General features: G+C 43.9%; 3 protein-coding genes across 4 annotated transcripts; 1 reads left to right on the forward strand and 2 right to left on the reverse strand.

Annotated features, from left to right (window-relative positions):
- Positions 1-685: 685 nt before the first annotated feature.
- LOC101758157 (protein LSD1) lies at positions 686-3,691 on the forward strand. 2 transcript variants are annotated; one of them, XM_004972727.4, is made up of 6 exons: positions 686-842; positions 1,489-1,649; positions 2,044-2,157; positions 2,542-2,655; positions 3,108-3,217; positions 3,349-3,686. In XM_004972727.4, exons 2-6 carry the CDS (start codon positions 1,592-1,594, stop codon positions 3,382-3,384), a joined length of 432 nt encoding a protein of 143 aa, XP_004972784.2. In that variant the 5' UTR covers positions 686-842; positions 1,489-1,591; the 3' UTR covers positions 3,385-3,686. The 2 variants fall into 2 exon arrangements, with proteins under 2 accessions (XP_004972784.2, XP_022683193.1); XM_022827458.1 differs by lacking the exon at positions 686-842 and having other exon boundaries at positions 1,491-1,649; positions 3,349-3,691.
- Positions 3,692-4,120: 429 nt separating this feature from the next.
- On the reverse strand, positions 4,121-8,123 carry LOC101758568 (tobamovirus multiplication protein 2A). Its single transcript, XM_004972729.4, has 6 exons — positions 7,503-8,123; positions 6,637-6,730; positions 6,189-6,269; positions 5,999-6,103; positions 4,791-4,991; positions 4,121-4,701 (listed from the first exon to the last, which is right to left on the reverse strand). The coding sequence occupies exons 1-6, from the start codon at positions 7,769-7,771 to the stop codon at positions 4,615-4,617; spliced, it is 837 nt and encodes a 278-aa protein (XP_004972786.1). The 5' UTR covers positions 7,772-8,123; the 3' UTR covers positions 4,121-4,614.
- Positions 8,124-10,522: 2,399 nt separating this feature from the next.
- Positions 10,523-14,197, reverse strand: LOC101759237 (dnaJ homolog subfamily C member 2). The gene is made up of 2 exons (XM_004972730.2): positions 13,112-14,197; positions 10,523-10,890 (listed from the first exon to the last, which is right to left on the reverse strand). Exon 1 carries the CDS (start codon positions 14,094-14,096, stop codon positions 13,143-13,145), a length of 954 nt encoding a protein of 317 aa, XP_004972787.1. The 5' UTR covers positions 14,097-14,197; the 3' UTR covers positions 10,523-10,890; positions 13,112-13,142.
- Positions 14,198-21,989: the final 7,792 nt, after the last annotated feature.

The raw sequence follows: 21,989 nt of genomic DNA on the forward strand, positions 1-21,989 counted from the left end.
GAGATGTACCAATTTTGTGGAAACTAATGCATCATTGATGACTAGGATACTTAGAGAAAACAAATTGATGACTGATAAATTCTATCATCTAGATAGGAATGCTAACTATGCTAACCGGTACGTACTCCCTCCGTTCCAAATTGTAGGTCATTCCAACTTTATTGGAGAGTCAAACTATTTTATGTTTGATCAAAATTATAGAGAGGATTACAAAAATTTATGGCGCCGAATAGATATATGAAAATATATTTAATGAAGAATCTAATAGTACTTATTTGGAATCATAAATGTTAGCACTTTATTGTATAAATTTGGTTGAGATGTTTTGACTTTCCAAGAAAGTTGGAATGACTTACAATTTGGAACAGAGGGAGTAATACAAATCAATCTTTCATCTCCTCATGTTTTTCTGAAATTAAAATGATTCCTTTTTTTATTTTTCTTATATCTCAATGGTTTTTACAGTAATGAATCTCTGAGTCGGAAATTATCCAAATTTAGTTTCCAAATTTCATAGACTGTGTTGAGGAAGCAATTGTTTCTTCTAAAGAACTGTAACACTACAAATGGGTTAACAGTAAAAAAAATTGGGAAAATAAATGCAGACGCTACATTTTATTTGAGCACGAAAGAAAAGTTCCTGTAAGCCGAGAGAAGCTTTTAGATACCTTTTTGGCCACCCATCATATGCTCTGTCTTCTTTTCTTCTCCCCTATAAACTTGTCAACCTCTCTGTGTCACATAGACAGAAGGCAGAGAGAAAGGGAGGGAGGTAGTGAGAGAAGATGTGCTAACCCATGAACTGCTCTTATGCATGCGGCAGCCATAAGCATTGCTATTAGGTGCTGCTTCCCCTCTTGCTCTTTTTTTCCCCCTTCTTCCCTTCTTGCCCTTGTTCTTCGATGATTGGTTGGGAACTGCATCTTAGGATTTGCTTTTCAAATTTTTTATTTGCCTTGCTCCGGTCTTCTTGGTGATTCTTTACATGTTTTCCATATGAGATGGCAAGCAGTCCTTCGCTGTTTGGGGCTACTGGATTAATTTTGACTTCTTTAACCCCCTGCCTTATCCTGAACTTGTTCTAATCATCTTCTATTAGGCCAGCAATGGCAAACGGGTTTCATGAATGTGGTGGTTGCTCATGGATATCCCTAGTGCTAAGTTTAGCCTCTTCAAACTAGCAAGATTTCCTCAATTTTGGTTGGTTCTTCAAAATAGTTTTGAACTGAGCTAGTGGGATTGTGGAGCAGTTCCTTTTTCTGCTGTTTTGCTCATAGAACTGAGGCACCGGACTTGATAAGATTTTGGAACTGAAACCTTAAAGATTTGCACTTGATGTGCATTTGGAGAGGCAATTTCTCTTCTCCAGTTTCTCGCTGCTAGTGAAGCGCTTTATCTGTATATTTTCTCTGCAACTTTTACTGATTTAAGAGTTCAGAGCTGAAGACTTTCTTGCTCTCTCATCAGCAACTCCTGTACTTTGCCCAGGGTTTCATGCAGGTCAAACAAGCTGGTTTTCGCCGCCTGATAGCTGCCGGAATCTGCAAGGTCTCCACGAGCAGCGTCGACGGATAAGGCAGCCGGTACGGCAATGCCGGTTCCCCTTGCACCGTACCCAACTCCTCCGGTGCCGTTCACGCCGCCCAATGGTAAAGTTTTTTGCCCCCAATTACCACTGCAGATATGCACAGGATAATTTTTTTCATGTCAGCAATGTTCTTGGGTACCAGGGAAATGTTGTACTGTAAGAAAACTAGGAAAAAAAGTGTTTCTTTTACCAAGGCATGTATGTCATACAGTTGGTATGCTGCTTGATTTTGGACTAGAGCTTGCAATTCCTGGTTCAGAGCTTGCAGCAGTTCCGCTTTGTAACTTTTTTAATGTTCTTATGGAACAAAAATAAACTGCCGAAGTGAACTGTGGAGGTTTATCTGCTGACTTGGATGTTGCAATGCATGAAAGGGACCTTTTTGAAGCAGAGGTTTCGATTTTGGGTAGCTGTAAATTCGTACACTGAAGTGTCTTTTGCCCTGCAATTTTCAGGGGCTCAAAGCCAGCTTGTCTGCACCGGCTGCCGGAATCTTCTCATGTATCCAGCTGGTGCGACGTCCGTCTGCTGTGCAGTTTGCAGCACCGTCACCGCCGTGCCGGCTCCGGGTATGCGCCTGAATCCAACCTTCTATTTGGTTTGAATAATTTGCAAGTAAAGTGGCATCTGAACATTGAGCTACATTTGTGCAGAATTAGTGCAACACTGTCCATTCTTTCTGCTCTGTTTATCAGGTTAAGAAGTGCCATTTGCTGTGTAAATAGGATTTTGCATCTTGCAAACTGTATAGACATAGGAGATGAGAGTTTCTTTTCAGTACAGAGATCTAGTTGCAGGTTTCATGCTTGTAGGGAGATCAAAGGGGACAACTTTGTTTGCCCTTTGAAGCTTTGCAGTTTTCTGAAAATTTGCTGATGCAGTTGTAGCAATTAGCTGTTGACCTCAAATACATTTCTTTTGTGGAGTAAATTTGCCACCTGGATTTTGCGCAGGAACTGAGATGGCACAGTTAGTTTGCGGAGGGTGCCACACTCTCCTGATGTACATACGTGGCGCGACAAGTGTACAATGTTCTTGCTGCCACACTGTTAACCTGGCTATGGAAGGTAGTACACCAATGAAGCTACTATATATTTCTCCTCTTCCTCAGTTGAAACAAGTATATTCCGTGGCTCTGATTCCTGTTTGCAAAATCCATCTTCTGAAAAGAATATATTCTGTGGTCGGAAACTCTAGCAATCAGCCAATAGCATTTTAACATCACAGATTTGGCCTCTTGGAGTCGCATTCACTAAAATCGGTCATTATTCGGAAATCTAAAAAGTTTGACAGTGATATCCTAGAATCACTGAAATGGAATGAATATCTCATAGATCTGTTTTAGTCTGCAAAAAAGAAATTACTGAAAATTTCACAAGATTTTACTCCGACTAATCAAGTTGTGGACTCTCATAATCAGAGAAACTCTTATCAATTGTTCAGAGTTCAGAAAGAAAAAAATGCGTGACTAATTCTAAACATTACAAGTGATAAATGATTCCCTTATTTTCTGTTGCAGCGAATCAAGTTGCACATGTAAACTGCGGGAACTGCCGTATGCTGCTTATGTACCAGTATGGAGCTAGGTCTGTGAAATGCGCAGTCTGCAATTTTGTGACATCAGTTGGGGTAAGTATTCATCAGAGTGCTCTTAAGTTTTAACTATACACGTTCTTTAGCACTAACATCATTTCAGTGCTATTGCCAACTTGTATTGCTCATGGGAATTTACAATTAAACCCACTTTTCATTCCCCTCAGGCATCACCTGGTGCAGAGCAGAAGCCCAGCAGCTGATGTTTCTGAAAATACTGAGATCACCTATGAAGGCAGCTTCTGAAAAGGATGCTTTGAGTGCACATGTATAGAGTTCTTCCCTGAAGCAATTTTTCCCCTCCTTTATCTCCATTCTCCCCCATCCATTCCTGCGTTCCTCCGATGGACCTGGCGAGCCCGCGGAATAAATGAGAGTTTTGGGAAATAACTAGTGCTCAACTTCGTCGACTTGTCTGTAAAACTGAATGAGACATACATAAACCTATGATGTTTTCTGTGCTTCTGAATTTCTGAATGTTCCTTCTGACTGCAGTTGATTCAAATCTAGCTCGTTTGCCCTCCATTTTCTGAAGACCTTTTTTTTCTACTATGGTTTATGATTTGTGCCAATTCTTGAAGAAACAGGTGCATGGAGAAGCATTGACAATGTTGTCTCTGTCTATTTGGAACTTCAAAGGAAAGGAGACATGCAACACATGGCACCCAGATGCTGCAATTAGAGAAGCACTGTTGCTTGCAGGGACACAGGACCGGTCAGCTTCCGGACGCCGTCTCTCTGCAGTTGCAGGATTGGGCCCTCTCCCAGCAACAGCAGGCAGTGATGCCATGTGGCTCCATTCAGCTCTGCAGCTACGGCAGAGGTCGGTGAATCATTCATGCTGAAAAGGACTATCAGTCTCTGATAACTGATCCACTTATTATTGGCATTGATGCCTGCCTCGTCACAATTCAGAGAAAATAATGCAAAAGTTCAGAAGACAACACACACTGATAAAAGCAGTGTCACAGGCTCATAAGTGGTGTTCAGTCGAGTCAACAGGACAGGTACAGTAGCAGCGGTTGAGGAACAGACAGCCCGAGCACGACGCCTAACCTGAACAAACACCAACCCCTAAACCCAAACCTTCTCTTGAAGTTTTGGCGTAACAAACATGTCTCGTTCAAACATGGTGCATACGGTGAAAATCACTTCACGGACAAAAGGTTTTATGCACATTGGAACATTATCTAAAACACAAAATTAGGTTCAGTACTTGTTACAAAACCCTGAAGGATGCAATGCCTACACCAGTAGAAGTATGGAGTTCTGACCATGCAATCCAGCGGAAGCAGGCAGGTGACAGCGAAACTCTCCATGTTCTACACAGAAGGGCAACATCGGATAAACCAGGCACACATCATCCAGGAGTCGATGTAATTGCACAGTTGGATATAAACTTGAAACCACTACTGGCTGATATCAACCATGCCTCAGAGAATTGTACATCGGTTTCTTTGTTCTGCGGGTGATATCGTGGCCTGTTGAAACCTGTTCGGATCAAAGCTATCCACCCCATACTGCCACAACACAAGATACCAATGTAAGGAAAAGGAAGAAAACACTTGAGTGCTATAGAAGTTATAGCAGCAAGAAAAGGGTCTTGTACCTTTTCTCTCATTCTTTGGCTCCACGCATCGTTCCGGATTGGGCGGTAGTCAAGATTGGGCACCCTAGGATCAGCAGCACCTTGCTGTTGGTTCACTAATGGCTGCCTTATTCCAGACCTTGGGACGATGTACTCGTCATCACTGTCATAATCAGCTTGATTGCCTGACTGCACTATGATAGCTACAGTGAACAGCAGTGCCTGCAAAAAGAACAAGAACCAGTTTGCTGTTATTACTTCTTGCAATTGAAACATTGCATGCTGTGATAATTTTTCAGTTCTATGAAACAAAAAAGGTGAGGCATAGATTGATGAGAACACAAGAAATAATTAAACTGAACCTAAGTAACCATGCACCTGTGGAGGTTACAAACTTTTCATAGCAGGTGCATCATTTCTCTTGCACAAACTCAAGTGCATGCAATTTCATCCAGTTTCACCGGAAACCTCAACTCTCTCCAAAAATGTTCTAACCAGGTCCAAATATCTAATATATGTTTGATGCATGACAGTTACCCATGTCTGTTCATGTTCACATGTACCAAACTTGAAACAGTTTGTTGTCAGTAAGCATGTCATCAGACAATAGAAAATATGCTTAGAGTATGTGGGTGCAGGTCAGCAACCTATACTATGGTACAACACACACCCATTTTTGTGTACGGCTAGTGATGAAAAATCATGAAAGTAACCTGAAAGAGAAACTGAAATAACAATGTGCAAAGTTAGAAAGCATGGGATCACTTTATTTTTCCCTAACCTAAACAAAAGACACCTGCACTAAAGTGAGCAGGAGCAAACTAAGATAAGCAGCATAAAGAGGATATTAAAATGTCAAGACTCAAGAGGGACCATCCTGTTTCAAACTCTCATAATAAGCACATCACCTTTCTGTAAGCTTCTTAAAACTGTTTTACCGAAAGAGCTCGAACTGTAGATAGAATAACAAGGTACTGAGCTGTAAGTCCCCTACCCATTTTTTCACAAAGGCTCTGCTTCATTTCATAATTTCCCTACCGCTAACATTATTGTTGTCCTTAATTGTATGATTGCCAGTTTGCCACTACATTGTGATAACAAATTTAGAGCATGTAATCTATTTGGTATGCAAAACAAACTTAATACATATGCAAAAGTGCCTAGTGACTTGAATACTCTTATCAAATGACATCCAGCAATCAAGGGTTGGCCACCTGTTTCATTTTTACCTCGAATATAACAGCTCCAAGTGCAACCCATTTTGCAATTCTCCAATTTTCTTTCAAAAAGCTATACATCATGTCAAAGTTACCAGTTTTGTCAACTGGAATAACCTGCAAAATCACAAATGGAAAACTAAATTAAAGACGAAAAAAATCACGCGCAACAATCTACAAACCGGTCGTACAGCATATTCACCTCTTTCCAACTATGGTTGAAGAAAATGAAGCCTCCTGTAGCAAGCTCTACCAGTATGAACAAAATAATGAGGAATGAATACTATTCGATGTGTCAAGGAAAGCATGGTATGCAACCACAGAAAATAAGGTAGGATATGCTGGCATGTTGCTAATTGGGTGACTGCTACCAGAATTAGTAAGCAGGGAACATCATAGCATTTGAAGCTACAAATGAAGCCTTTTTTGTAATTAATTAATCAAGCCTTTGAACATCTAGTTGCATCTTGCATGCCATGTCAGTCAAATAACATTCCTACATTTTTGATGTGTCTTGAGGATATGAATCCACATTGATGATATTATGGTTGATTCCTTTCTCCACTGAGCATAATTACTTGATAGTTACCAGACAGTAACAGCAATCAAATTGGACACTATAAATATAAATCCAGAATTGATTAGGATACAATAGACAAGCAGCATCCATTCCTAGCTCCAGCACAACCAAAGATCGAAGTGATGAAGAGTACAACACCAACTCCAATGAACGTGAAAATAAACCTGCAAAAGATTTAAAACCAAGTGTGAAAAAAGAGATTCAGAAGATGATATACACAAAGAAAAACATCCTAACAATGGCGGAACTTCACACGTAACCATTGCGTATACAGTGCTTTAGTTGTAATCATAATCCTTACTGGAGATGCAAACGATGACAGACAAAGCAAAACATCGTAAGAAAGGTGGAACTTCACACGTAACCATTGCCAATACAGTTTTTTAGTTGTATAATCATAATCCTTCCTTACTGGAGTGATCCTATTAAGATCATGGTGTTATCATGAGGAGCAGATATTAAAGCATGCAGATTGGTAGCTGAACATTGGAATCATTAGCATATCTTTTGTCACAGTTCATCAACTCCATTAAAGTTAAAGAACACAATACAGTATGTCAATTCCAGAAAGTTAAAAGAACACTAATTGGAAAAAAAAATCATGATGGCAGAAACTCCCAATACAGTAAAGAAATAATATATTAGCTAAGGATCACCACCGAAAAAATGCAGAAAAGGAAAGGAAGATCTGTACTTGAGCTATAGTACTCTACCGGTTATGTCAGATTCTTGCCACGACTACGTGCAACCGAGTCGTTACCAAATTGCAAGATTCCACATTTGTCTACACATAACATGGGGGCGTTAAGCGTCTAAATACACACTAGTGACAGTGTCCGCTGCGTTTCCTAAACAAATCACAGATGCGCCATGAAAAAACACATGAAAGATCCTAGCTTTCTACATAGACAAGGGAAGCACTCGTCACGCACGCACCAGGCACTGGAGAACCTCTCCGCGGTCCCGTCCGACAGGGAGGACGCATCGACAAGGAGCATCAGCGGCCTCCCGAGCCGCACCAGCTCGCCGCCGGCAGCCACCACCACCGGCGCGGGAGACGGCGGCAGCGGCGGCGCCGGCGGCGGCACCACCTGCAGCCACATCACGAGCAGGTAGGCGCCGTATCCCACCATAGCCAGCCCGACCGCCATGACGATGAGGTTGAGCAGCTTGAGGAGGCACTCGAAGAAGCCCCGGCACGCCATGGCCGACGGAGCGGGTGGGCAGGCGGGCGCTCCTCCCCCCACGCGCACAGCAAGTCAGGAACCGCGCCTCACGCCGGAATCTCCACGGCCCGGGGGCGCATCAACGATGGCGGGCGGCGGCGGATTCGGCGGAAAGGAGGCGCCTTTGGGCGATCCCGGCTACGGAATTCGGCGCTCTTGGTTGATTTAGGACAGGAGGGAGGAGACCTCGAGCAGGACGAGGGATCCGGCGGAGGAGAGCAGGGGGTTGCGCTTGGATTATTATGGAAGTTTGGGTGGATTTGGGACTCGTCGGAGGAGAAGATGAAGATGGAATTGCGTTAGGGGGTGGGTGACTACGTGGCGTCCGTTTTTTATTCTCCTCGTAAATAAAGCCGCAAGCAAGAGTTTATTAACCAGGAGTTACAGTAAATTACTCAAACCAAATACACTTTTTTAGAAACAAACCAAATATACTCAAACTCAAACCAAATGTACAATGGATTTTCTTAAAAAAAAGGACTATAGAATTTTTAATCTAAATTATGGTTCCATGAGAAGATTAGAGACGTTTGACAGGCTCCACTCTGGGTGACACGAGCACGGCCATATGGTCCATGGATAGCAGCTGTCTAGCTGACGCGAGGGTGAAGCCACCGGCCCACCGCCCGAAGCAGCTCGTTTTCTAGCGATTTCGAATGATCCGTGGGCGAAGCATCCGCCACTAATAGCCCCACTGCCTACAAATAGTGTGCGATTTCTCCCTACCCTCTTTGGATGCATGCAGATGCAGTGCAGCTGAAAATGAAATGAAATTCTCATGCCATGTCCCTGTCACCACCGTGTTGGATGCTTCTTCTCATCGGTTTCGAATTGCTGTTGGGGATAAGATGGCGTGGGCGGCTCTAGAAAAAAGTATTGAGTCAAGGTCACAGTGCCTCCGGTTTCAGGACTACAGAGTACAGACTACGCCATCACATCCTAAAAACAAGCGTCAAGGGAATTTCAAGAAGGCAAATCACAATACAGCAATACATAATCGTGTGCCAAAGAGGAATTTGCAATGAAAACAGCAACCTTATCTTTCAAAAACAAGAGAAAAGGACAGCAACTTTTTTCTTCCTGGTTTGTTGCTAAAGAAAAGAGGCAATGCATAAGAGGAGCTGCGGGCTCTCTGGCTCGTTTGTTGCCTATCCATCTGTTTATTTTCGAATTAGAAAAACTGTATTTTCCTTTCCTCATGTACCTAGTATCTCTTCTGCATCCCTAGAAGATTACATGATCTGTTCTGTAATTATGTGCTCTTAGTCTAGTCATTCATCTGACGTCTCCATGAATCATGATCCAGTGGAGCTAGCCATGTAATTTCTTCCTCAATAGCTAATGCATGTCATTCAGTCCACTGTAACGTACTCCCTTCGTTTTTATTTATAAGATATGATATGACTTGGCACGATCTTTCAAATTACACTTTGACCATTCACTTATCTATATTATATTGTTTATTGTTATAAACTTACGATCATAGTAGAGCATATAAAATTTACAATATAAAAATAAAAGTTGATAGTTAAACTATTAGTTAAAGACTGTAAAATTTGAATCATGATATGCGTGTGCGCCTTACAAACAAAAATGGAGGCAGTATTTAGAAGGATCACCCAATAAGTTCAAGTTACACAATAGAGGTCACAAATATAAATTTTGCCGTTTTCCATTCAGCTTCTGTTGTCTACAGTAGAGTGCTGACGTGTAACATTTCTGGTTCAAGCACTGAATCATCACAAGAGGCTCTGATGTACTTCCATACCCTCATTTATTGGCAACATGCAGTAAGTTTTGGCATGCAAATCAAATCTGACCACTTAATTAGGCAAGTAGTTAGATCTAATTCCTAGGTTTGCACTCTTTTATGGAATTTTTTTTCAAACGCTAGGATTGCACTTTTCATGGGATAATTTGCTTTACCTATGCACAAAATTTCATGTTCAAGTTCCAACTAGGTCTAAAGTGATCAAAAGGAGGAACTTCCACAAATAATAAGTCAAAAAAGGAAAAAGGAAGAAAAGAGGATAAGGGTTACTATTTACGCGTGTTCTTCTATAACACACTTTGAATCAGAAGTTGAGTGTGTAAGTTGCTACAACACTCCATACTTCTTTTCAGAATTTTTCATGTCAATTTAGTGGCCCAAACCAAAGCTGATTACACATTTGCATGAGTAGCACTTTCTCAGCAGTTCTTGTTCTGGCATGTTTTAATTATTTATCCGACTGTGATTGCTTCAGATAGAAAGTGTGGCGCCACACTACCATCTGTGCTCCAAATCCTTTCTATCACTGATCCAGACTACAAAGCTACGAGCTACGCCAGTCCTAGAAAAGACACATTAATTCGTCACCTGTGAGTTCAAGAATCGTGTAGTAAAACTACACAATCCTACATACAGTAATGTTTTGAAAATATGGATTAAGAAAATGGTGGCAGAGAGTATCAATTTCACCAAAAATATAAATTCTTGCAACATTAACTGCCTTCTTAGTTTCAGCAACTAGCCAATACTGTATAACAAAGAGCATCTCTCTAACCTGCCTCACATTTTTCAGCTTCTATTTCTCCAAATAGGAGACCCCTCATCGAAATTCCACCACCTACTTTCATGCGTGCTCCAACTGACCCCTCATATTTGCCTCCATATATTCCACCCATGTCTATTTTCTTAATTTTTTATAACTAAAACAAGTAATTGTTTTATATATAAACGGTGTGCTATACAAAAACATTGCAGAACTGAGTGACTACTGTCCCAGAGCCAAAACATAACGTTGTTCTAGACACAAATCCACATTCTTTTGGTGTCCTGCAAACAAATTTCCCAAAAAGGAAATAGAATAAATCATGCAGTGGCCTGTTTGTTGCCTGTCCATCGGTTTGTTTCCATTGTCCAGTAGTAGCCTAGTAACTCTCATCTGTCTCAAGGGTTTCCCTGATTCTAGTTACAATTGGAAAAATTACATGGTCTGTACTAGAATTATGTCACTCTCCGTTATTCTTCTGGCATCTCCATGATTCAGTGGAGCTAGCCATGTAACTTTGTCCTCGCTAGCCAATGCATCTCATTCAGCCTGAGTACCTGACACCTGAAATATATTTAGGATTTCCCAATAAGTCAACATGCAATGCTATGTCTTATTAAGAATTTGTTGTTTAAAGTATAGTGCAACCGTGCAACACTTCTGATTCAGGCCCTGAATCATCACAAGTTCTGATGTTCAGGTTCCATCTAGGTTTAAAGAAATCAAAATGAGGAAATCTCAACAAATGATAATAGGTGAAGAACACATTTTGAATCAGAAGTTGAACATTGAAATCGTAACAGATGCTACAACACTCCATAGTATGACTATATCATAATCTTTTTCAGAATTTCTTCATGTTGATTTGTTGGCCCAAACCCAAACTGATTGCACATTTGCACTTAATAAAGACCTTCCAAGGAGAATAAAGAGGTTGTTTGTAAGTTGCAACTTTGTGTAGCACATTAGCAGTTCATTAAGCGGCTCTTTCTCCTAACAGTTTTTACTCTTACATGTTTTCAACGATATATAGTTATTTATCCTTTATGAGCTAGACTGCAAACATGTTAATGATATTTTTCTGGGAAAAGAACCTTTGTTTTAGACGAAGCTCAACCCATTTCCATTATGTAGAACGGAAATACATAGGGTGTGTTTGGTTGGCTTTTGGATTTTGCAAAAGCAAAAGCAGGTTGAAAAGCCCAACCAAAATCCAAAAGCCAACCAAAGGGCTTAAAAGCCACAAGTGCTTTAGGCCAAAAGCTGCTTTTGCTCTAGTACAAAACCAAAATCACCTTCCCGCTGCTTTCAAGTGCTTTTGAGGCAAAAAATTACCCACCTGCCACTGGTTACGAACGTACCGGTTCGTTTCCTCCCCCGTTCTATTTCTTCTCCCGCACACGCGCAATCCGCCCACCGCCCCCATCCCCCGACCGCCCGCCCTAGACGCCCGCTGCACCCCATCGCTCGCCGACCGCCACCTCCAGCTCGCCCTTGTGCTCCGCCTCTACTCCGAGGCCTCCTCCGCGGCGGGGTGGACTGGCTAGCGGGAGGAAGAAGAAGAGGCTGACGAGCAGGACCCGCTTGTCAGTGAGAGAGGGAGAGAGTTGAGTGGGGTGGACTGTGGATGACATGTAGGGTCCACTCGACAGTTTATTCAAAAGCCACAGCTGCTCTAACCAAACGGCCTTCTGCTTTTCCTACAACTGCTTTCTCACAGCTGCTTTTCCATAGCCCACAGCTCATAGCAGCTTTTTCAAAAGCCACAGCCCAACCAAACATAGGGATAAGCTTATTGATGGGAAAAGAACATGTGATTGCTTCAAACAGAAAGTGTGGAACCACACTACCATCTATTTTCCAAATCCTTTCTTATCCCTGATCTGACTACAATGAGCTTTGCCAGTCCTACAAAGATATATTGATCACCTGTGAATCCAAGAGTCGTGGCCCTCGCGGAGTAGTTTTATTACACAATCCTACTTATAGAGTTTTATTTTAAAATATGGATCATAAAAATGGTGGAAGATGGTACCAATTTCACCTAAACATAAATTCTACAGCATATTCAGATTAACTGCCTTGTTAGTTTCAGTAACTAGGCAATATAACAGATAAGCTATTCTCCAAGGCTCCTATCCTGCAGGTGTTTTTCATTGTGGGGGAAATATAGCAACAACCAATAGCAGAACAAAGAAGAATGCTGGTGTATCACCTATTACTGCATAAAATTGGCTAACTATCTTGGTAAGATTAATGAGCATCTTACTGTCAGATCAGCTAGATGCAATTCATGTATCATTCTGGCCCACCAATCTACTCCCTCTGTTTTTTTAATATATGATGTTAGGACAAACGAACTAATTCAAAATTAGATTGTCCTGATATTTAAAAATGGAGGGGGTAAAATGTCTTCAGCAGGGGCAATAGATCTTAAATCAATTTAAGCCAAGATAACCATATCTCATCTCAATAAGCTGTAATATTATCTCTATCAATAGGCTAGGCTACCCAGCTAGTACATACAGAACTTGCAGCCATGACAACACCCCAAAATGAAAATGAAGCCTGAGCTTTCAGACTTTTAATAGCAGGACTAGGCAGCCACCTAGGAGTGAACTCTTAAATTTACCTCAGTTCCTAACCAAACAAGACCTTAAACAAAGACTGAGCTTAATGTCATTACCTAATTGTTCAAAACAAGCATGATCATCGACAAATTAGCAACATGTGGTTCCACTGAAATATCAGTATTCAGAGAAGAAAAACGTTGCAGAAATCTTACCCTCCCAAAATTGTCAGGCAAGGGCATTGTCCTATGATGCTGCCTTGTTGCTCCGGAAGTCTCGCTTGAGCTCAGTGACCCTCTTCATGCACGCAGCCTTCGTCTTCCCGGGCACAGCAGCCGCCACCTTCTCCCACCTCATTGCAGTGTCCTTGGGGAACTCCTTGAGCGCGTTCAGCAGGGCCCGGTCATCCCCGGCGCTCCAAGCGCCATCAGCACTCTCTCCACCCCCGCCAGCATTGTCACCGGCATCGGGACCGTCGGCCCTCGGGTCGAGCGGCTTCCGCTTGCGCAGGAACTGCTCGAACGAGCCCCCGCCCGCCGCCGCGGCGCCCGACTTCGCCACGTGGATGACGCTCTCCGGCGTGCGGCGGCCGCCGAACACCGCGGCGATCTTCTCCCAGCGCTGGGGCTCCCCGGCCGGGTGCTTCACCATCTGCCGCCGGAGGAGCTCCAGCTCCTGGTCGGTCCACTCGCCGGCGTCCTCCTCCCTCTCGCCACCATCCACGGCGGCCCCACCGGCAGCCGCCGCCTTCTGCAGCGGCTGCAGTGACGCAGCCGATTGGACGGGAGCAGCGATCGGATCTGAGGGCTTCGTGGGCGTCGGAGCCGGGTTCTGGCGACGGCCGCGGCGGGGAGCGGGCGCTGAGTCCGGGATCGGTTCTTCTTGGGCCGGTTCCTGGGCGGGAAGGAGGCGGCCCCGGCCGACGGAGATGTCGCCGCCAGTGGCCGAGGAGGGCGCGAAGGGTGCGAGGAGGAGTGAGGAGGCGATCCACACGAGGAGGGAGGAGAAGATCTGGTAGGCCGGGGGGAGGTAGAACGCGGCGGCGAGGAGCGCGACGGCCGTGGCGGCGCAAGATGCGGCATGGGGGAGGGAGGGGGATGCTCTGGCCGTGGTGGAGGAGGAGGGAGAGGAGGTGGAGTTGGCGCCGGAATGGACGACGCGAGCTCGGGACTGGGAGTCCCAGGGGTCGACGAACTCCATGGCCGGCGCCGGCGCGAGGGATCGGAGTCTCGGAGATCGTCGGAGTCCGCGGAAGCGGCAAGGGGTAGCCTCGAATAGTCAAAGGGTGGTGGTCAGATCAGCGGACCCCAGATATCAGATGGTCTTTGGAAGAACAAGTGCACTCTTGGGATTTTTATTTTCAGCTTAAAATTGGAAAAGTTTGGCAAGAATTCGTGCTAATGCACCGAAGTTTGAAAAAATCGTCTATGGTTTGCAGAGTGTGAGCAGTAAAACTGCAAGGCACGTCGATGGAATAGATGTTTGCATTGGGAAAATCATATGACTTCAGTTAGCAGGTTCGATTAGTGAAATGACAACATTCCATAATGGTGACGTTACATTCCTACCCCCACCCCCCACATCTCAAATTGTAGTAGGCCATTTCTATATTCATAATTTTTACTACATCTATGTGTCATCTACATATAGATGAATAATAAAAACTATAAATCTAAAATGTTAAAACGAGCAATATTCTATCCCTACATTCAACAATTATTTATTTACTTTTATCTTTAGATAACAGAACATTAATTAATACCTCAGTCCACATCCATGAAGAACCAATGGTTTATCATTTTTTTAAAAAATTAATTCATTGTTTAAGGAAAAAAAATCAAAACCTCGCACGTTAATTCTGCAACAACACATCTTGCATGGCGTTCGTAGGTCAGTTCCTGTCGGACTCGTATAGTCGTATGCATACTTCCCCGGAGTACTCGCAAGCTATATACGTGCATCCGGTTTAACTCAATTACAAAAGTGCATATGTTGGGAGCATCCGGTACGATTTTAACTCAATTACAAAAGTGCATATCAAAATAATTATAAATAATTCTCAAAGTATTTTTCTAACACAGGTTACCGTGTCATCCATCATCCACAAAAATTGAACTTAAAAAAGAATTTGAATTATTTTCCAACAAACATGATCCTAAATTTCCACAACGAGCCTAATAGGCCGCTTGGGCCTGATGGCCCTAGTTTAGCATACAAATAGCCCATGTACAGTAGAACACACCACCGCCCCTGCCTGGTTGCTTGGCTGGCTCCTCTCCACTCCACCAGCCGCCGCAGGCCGCACCGTCATCTCGCAAGCACAAGCGCCCGCCGTCCTCCTCCACCTCCACCGTCTGCTCCTCCCTCCTCACACCCCCGCTCGCGCCGTGGCCGCCACCTCCTGCGCCAGAATGACGGTGAAGCCGACAGCGATCCCGGCCCCGCACCTCGCCCTCGACGTGATCAAGGGCGGCGGCGCGGGGATGGAGCCGAAGAAGCGGGCGCGGCCGTGGACCCACATCGTCCGCTACGTCTCCCTCTACTACCTCGTCAACGTCATCGGCAACAGGATCACCATCGAGGGCTTCCGCCGCCTGGTCGCCGCGGGCGACACCGACCTCGCGGCCCGCGGCCGCGCCACCGGGGGTCATCGCCGTGGGGAACCTCCTCCGGATGGCGTCGGCCTCGGCGGCGACGATCCTGTGGGACACGCGGCTGTGCCAGGATGTCGTCATGGTCGAGTTCATCCTGGAGACCCTGGCCGTGGCCCTATACGTGCACTTCACCATGGACGCGTTCGGTTGCTCCTGCCCCTGCCCGCATCAGTGTTGATCCCGTACATCAGTGTATGTGTCAAAATCCTATGGTGCCCTAGTTTTATTATCTATCTAAGGTTTGCTTTACTCAGTACTGATCGTTCATGAGTGGCAGCAACTAGTGGGGGTAAAATATGTATGTATGCTCGGTAAAAACCTGTCCTTTCAGCCTTTCAGACTATGAAGAAGAACTGGGTTATCCAATTTGGGCAGATTTGTTAAATGTTACGCATATCTTTGACATGCTCAGGGTGCTACCGCTAACGTGGAAAGAGTAATTAGATAATAGTTGTTCTGCAGCTAGAGTTTATAGATGGTCGGTATCCGTTGGTTAGATGACAGTGAATTTAAGGAGATGTTTGGGTTCAGCTGTTTCAGTTAAACGATTTGTGTAGGCAGGGAGGCAGGCAAGATTGACTGATGATAGTGATGTTCCATTTTAAATTCATGCCTATATTAAGCAATTCTATAGCCAGTACTGGTCATTAACGAATGGCTGCAACTAGTGGGGGTTAAAATATGTACGGATGCTCGGTAAAAACTTGTCCTTTCAATCTTTCAGATTAAGAAGACTGAACTGACTATCCAATTTGGGCAGATTTGTCGAATTTTACACCTATCTTTGACATGCTGGGTGCTGCTGCTAACATGGAACTAGTAGCTACATAATAGTTGTTCAACAGCTAGGGTTTATAGTTTGTCAGTATCCATGGGTCAGATACTCAGATAACAGTGAGTTTAAGGAGATACTGAAACAGCAGGCATCAGGCTCAGCTGGTTCAGTTAAACGGTTTGTTCAGGCAGTTTGGTTGCCACATCGGTGCTAATTGGTATACACTGGTATTTGGTATAGGCGTTGAAATCCAATAGTTTCCTAATTTCTTGCCTAAGGTATGCTTTAGACGTACTTATCATTAACGAATGACAGTAGCTAGTGGGAAAAAAATATGTATGTATTCTTTCAGTAGACTAAGAAGAGAACTGGTTATCCAATTTGGGCAGATTTGTAGAATTTTAGGACTATCTTTGACATGCGCAGAGTGCTACTGCTAATTTGGAAAGAATTACTAGATAGTAGTTGTTCAGCAGCTAGGGCTTATAGTTTGCCGGTATCCATCCGTCAAATGGCAGTGAATTTAAGGAAATATTGAAACAGCAGGCATCAGATTCAGCGGGTTCTGTTAAACTGTTTGTGCAGGCAGTAAAGAAACATCAGCATCATAAACTGAAAGGACGGAGTATCTTAGTTTCTTGATTAAGGATTTATTCAGTACTGATTTTTAACGAATGACAGAAACTAGTGGGGGTAAAATATGCTTGTATGCTAATTAAAAATCCGTCCTTTCAGTTTATGAAAAAGAATCAGACCGATCTTGGGATTTGAGGGCTATCTTTTATACACTTTAAGGGTGCTACTGCTAACTTGGGAAGGTTAACCAGGTTATGGGAAGATACGTGGATCCTTGATGGTTCTTGACCACTTGAATTTCTGTAGTTGGATGAAAGGGTTCAACATCTAGTGTTTTCAGTTTGACAGGCATATGGCGATCAAATTGAATTTCAGGAGATGTTTAAATAGCAGACACAAAATTTATCTGCCAATTACGACAAATTTTGTCAGTATCCTTGATGGTTCTTTGACATGCTGGGTGCTTCGCTTGGCATGAAGTAGTATTTCCCATTTTCTGAGGGAATCAAACCATTTCGAATTACAACAAATTTTGTGTTTTCCAAATAGGTTGTAACAGGCTGGACATTGAACTAATATGTATCACTTATGTTGTAAGACTGAGCCAATAGATATAATATCACATTTCGCTTGTCTAGTGCAACAATTTACCAAGAGCAGGTGCCCTTTGCATTGCATTTGGCCAGGTGCATTGGATATTAAGCATCCTATTGGAAACTTGGTGAAGGCAGCCAGAGATTTGGTCACCAGTTGAAGTTCCTCAGTTGAGAGTTGAAATTATAAAGTATTTGTGGAACGCCAAGATTGATTGGCTTGCCTAGTTCAATTGAATGATTTGTGCAGGCAGGAAAAATTTTACTAGTCAATTAGGTTTGTTTTCACGGAACCTTATTACTGTTGCCCAATTCACTAATAAATTATTGTACGAACGGTTGCAGTCTGCCTTTTGTGTTTACAGCCCTGACGAAGGAGCTGTGCAAACTGACGGTCCTTATGAACAAGTTCTTCTCATGGCTGTACAAATTTTAAAAAATGCCAATTATTGAATTTCAAATCATGAAAGATTTCTATAAATTACTGCGCAAATTTATCCAACCCCGAATCTGGGCCCAAACAACTCTTTTTCCTTGGGCCGTGCCCATTGCCAGTCAGGCTTCTCAGTCCGAAGTTTCTTGCAGAAAACAAAACTCTGCTGCTCTCACAAGAGCATTCTTCTCGTGGAAATGTTGTCATTTCAGTTGTTAGGTATTGTTCTGAATATTTCCGCTTATGCTACTTTCAAATCAGTTTTTTTACCTACACCGGATCCGGGTGACAGGTTACACGTAGAGTTAGATGTTGGAAAGGTAAGTTCCCTTTTGAAGACATTTATCAAGCAAGGAAACTTCACATGTAGAGCTAGCATGACGAGCCAAGGAACCCTTGTTCCGGTTTATTAAACGAAAGGAGAAACAATATAAAGCTGATAGCTGTTTTGAAAAAACTGAGGTTCTCTGCTCATATATGATGCACTTGTGACTTGTTTTGTATTGACTGTAACTGAACGCATACTACTACTTCTATACTTGATTCCAGGGAGAACCGCAAACAGTACGAGACGGTGCGTTTTAAAAGATGCCAATGGTGATGCCTGCCCAACTGATGTACTTGTTCCTGCAACTGACCCATATACTGGCACAATTCGCGAGTTCCCTCCTCTTCATACTCCAGCCAGATCTTGAGCCCCTCCAAGCTCCCTGCCCCGACTTTGAATCTGCCCCCTGACCCCCTGTGTGCTAGTGTGTACATAACATGTGATTCTTAACATTGAAGAACAATAGATCGATTGGAAATCGATCATTGATCTTTTACCATTCAGCTCCGAACCCGTGCTGATAATGTGTTGAGAAATCATTCCATCGATCGGTGCATGCATACACACACAGAGCATAATACTGTACACATGAGATAGAGAGAGGTGGAAAGCTTTATTTCACATATGCACGAAGTACACAAATGGATATTTGGATCTTCAGTCTGGACTAAAATTCATGTCACATCGAATATTCGGAGGCTAATTAGAAGGACTAGACATGAGCTAATTATAAAACTAATTACACAGATGGAGGCTAATTCCTGAGACGAATCTATTAAGCCTAATTAATCCATCATTAGCACATGTTTACTGTAGCACCACATTGTAAAATTATGAACTAATTAGGCTTAATAGATTCATCTCGCAAATTAGCCTTCATCTGTGCAATTGGTTTTGTAATTAGTCTATGTTTAATACTCCTAACTAGTATCTAAACATTCAATGTGATATGAATTTTAGGAGCTCCTGAAGAACCAAACGAACCCAACTAGAGGTGAACCAGAGGATCTCCCCCTGATCACTGTTTATAGCTGGCAGGAGGCTGGTAGAGCTCCCTACAACTTTCACCATTTATTTGTTCTTGTCCCGCGTGCTCCACGGGATCCACTCACAGTAAAATACTCCACACAACAGCAAATGACCCAAGCACAACAGATACTTCATCTTCATAGCGCCTTCCCTGAACTCCATGCTCTCCTCAGTGTAATTCCTTGAAAAAAAATGCATATGAATCAGCAAAACACAGATACATGCATGCTTGAAGATTCTCCTAAAACTAGAACATGCAAATCAGGCCTACACATTCTTCTGAACTTGTTAGTATATCCATGCACAGCATATGAGTGAAAACAAGCTGCACGAGGCATCATCAGGCATAGCATATCGGTTACTGAAACAGTGGAGCCAGGTTAAGAAGAAGGAAGCAGCGCGTACCTGCACCTTCAGAGCAACTTGTTCCCGGAGACGACGTCGTCGGCCTCCTTGGCGACCTGCATAGCAGCGTTGGTGGCTTCCGCAATGCATGGTCGCATCCGCCTTCATCCTAGCCACGTCCACCACCGTGGTCGTGACGCTGCCTCCCTCTTCCGCATCGGCGAAGTTGTACCACGCGACTCCGTCGTCGGCCTCCCCGCCGGCGACCAGTACACCGCCGGCAGTGGCGGCTCCGTTAAGATTTTATTAACCACTCCTATTTTTTTTGAAACTGTAGGTCCAGCAGAGATTGCCGGGCTTGTATTAATTAATAAAGGAGAGAGTTACAAGGTCTAAGTCAAAAAAAAGGAAGAAAAGAACAACTGAAAAATGTACAGCCGTTTGAAAGATAGAAAAGTGAAAAACGGTCACAATCCCAATTGGTAGATAGAGCCTAGATGTTTTGCGCCGGCCAAGATCCAACATCTCGCCTCCTCCTTAATCTTGTCGAGTATTTGTTGCAGACTTTGAAACTTGCGTTGAAAAACTCTAGCATTGCGTTTCTTCCAAACTTCCCAAGATACTAGGATGATCAGAGATCGTAATCCCTTTAGTAGGGCTCCACTCATCGATCCTATTTGCGCCCACCATTGGCCAACGGTTTGGAACCGGGACCAATCCCCTCTAGCAGGTATGTGTGCAGCCTTCCACTCGAATATTTTGTTCCAAACTCTGTATAGTATATTGGCATTGCGTAAGGAGATGTAGCAGTGTTTCATCGTGCAAGTGACAGAGCATGCAGATCTTTTGGTTGGACCATCCTCTAATTATCAATCGGTCCGCTGTCCATAGCTGATTTTGGTAGGCCAGCCACGAGAAAAATTTACACTTGGGCGGTGTCCAGGTTCTCCAGATGAGGCGCTCCATGTCGGAGGGTATCGAAGATTGGAACTGTGCCGTGTATGTCGAAGCAGTTGTGTACTCGCCGTGCTTGGTCAAATTCCAGGTTATGGAGTCTGGCATTCCTTGGTTTAGCCCATAGTAAAGTGAATTTTGATAGGTGTGTGGGTGACGAAATGATAGCCATGTTATATCCACCTATCGTTTGCTAATGCTTCCTTGACGGTTCTATTCTTTCTTTTTGATATTTTGTACATCACTGGCGCAATATTTTTCAGTACCTTCCCTGCAGCCAAGCCAACTCCCAGAATTTAGCCTTGTCCCTGTCTCCTATTAACCACTCCTATAACCCTTTAAGAACAATGGATCGATTGGAGCTCGATCATTCATCTCTTAGCATTCCATCGATCGGGTATGCATGTGCACACTAAGCGTAATATTGAACACACGAGATAGAGAGAAGCGGAAAGCTTTATTTCTCATATGCACGAAGTACGCAAGTACATTAAGTTGAGGTGAACCAGAGGGTCTCCTCTGAGGCCCTGATGGCCTGATCACTATTTATAGCTGGCGGGAGGCTGGTAGAGCTCCCTACAACTTTCACCATTTACTTATTTATTCTCGTCCCGCCTGCTCCACGGGATTCACTCACAGTAAAATACGGAGTATTTCACAACAGGAAATGACCAAAGCACAATCCCCCGTCGCCCTGGCATGCTTCATCTTCATAACGCCTTCCCTGAACTCCATGGCCATCCATGCTCTCATTCAGTGTAATTCCTTGAAACAATGCACATGAATCAGCGAAACAAATACATGCTTGAAGAATCTCCTAGAATTAGAACATGCAATCGGTTACTGAAACAGTGGAGGTTAAGGAGAAGGAAGCAGCGCGTACCTGTGCCTCAGAGCAACTTGTACCCGGCGACGACGTCGTCGGCTGCCTCCTTGGCGACCTTCATAGCAGCGGAGGTGGCTTCCGCAATGGTGGCATCCGCCTTCATCCTAGCCACGTCCACCACCGTGGTCGTGACGCTGCCTCCCACCGGATCGGCGAAGTTGTGCCGCCTGACTTCGTCGTCGTCGCCGGCGACCAGTACACCGCCGCTGGCGCCGCTCACCGTTATGGCTTTACCTTTACCCCCTCCTATACCCCTATTCAGCTCCAGCATGGTCGCGACGCCGCCGCCCACCTCATCATACGCGGCATCTATGGCTTCCCCGGTATCAAAGTTAATCGTCGGGGTCTCGACGCCTCCCGTCGTCTTGGCCGGCGACGGCATGATCTGGTAGGCGCCCGCCTGCGCGTCGGTGGGAACCAGAGGCCGGCGCGACCTTGGGTATTTAAAATTCCAGATGGTAAGAAAAAAATTTGACAGCATAAATTATAGTTTGATAATATAGAATTAAGTGGCAGCATC

The sequence above is a fragment of the Setaria italica genome, chromosome VI, assembly GCF_000263155.2.
Source record: "Setaria italica strain Yugu1 chromosome VI, Setaria_italica_v2.0, whole genome shotgun sequence".
NCBI lineage: Eukaryota > Viridiplantae > Streptophyta > Magnoliopsida > Poales > Poaceae > Setaria > Setaria italica.

Coding starts and splice junctions, on each gene's coding strand:
- LOC101759237 (XM_004972730.2), bottom strand. CDS start 14,096: ATGGAGTTCGTCGACCCCTGGGACTCCCAGTCCCGAGCTCGCGTCGTC.
- LOC101758157 (XM_004972727.4), top strand. CDS start 1,592: ATGCCGGTTCCCCTTGCACCGTACCCAACTCCTCCGGTGCCGTTCACG. Junction 1,650..2,043: donor GCCGTTCACGCCGCCCAATG/GTAAAGTTTTTT, acceptor TGCAATTTTCAG/GGGCTCAAAGCCAGCTTGTC. Junction 2,158..2,541: donor CACCGCCGTGCCGGCTCCGG/GTATGCGCCTGA, acceptor GATTTTGCGCAG/GAACTGAGATGGCACAGTTA.
- LOC101758568 (XM_004972729.4), bottom strand. CDS start 7,771: ATGGCGTGCCGGGGCTTCTTCGAGTGCCTCCTCAAGCTGCTCAACCTC. Junction 6,104..6,188: donor TCAACCATAGTTGGAAAGAG/GTGAATATGCTG, acceptor GTGATTTTGCAG/GTTATTCCAGTTGACAAAAC. Junction 4,992..5,998: donor TTGGAGCTGTTATATTCGAG/GTAAAAATGAAA, acceptor TTCTTTTTGCAG/GCACTGCTGTTCACTGTAGC.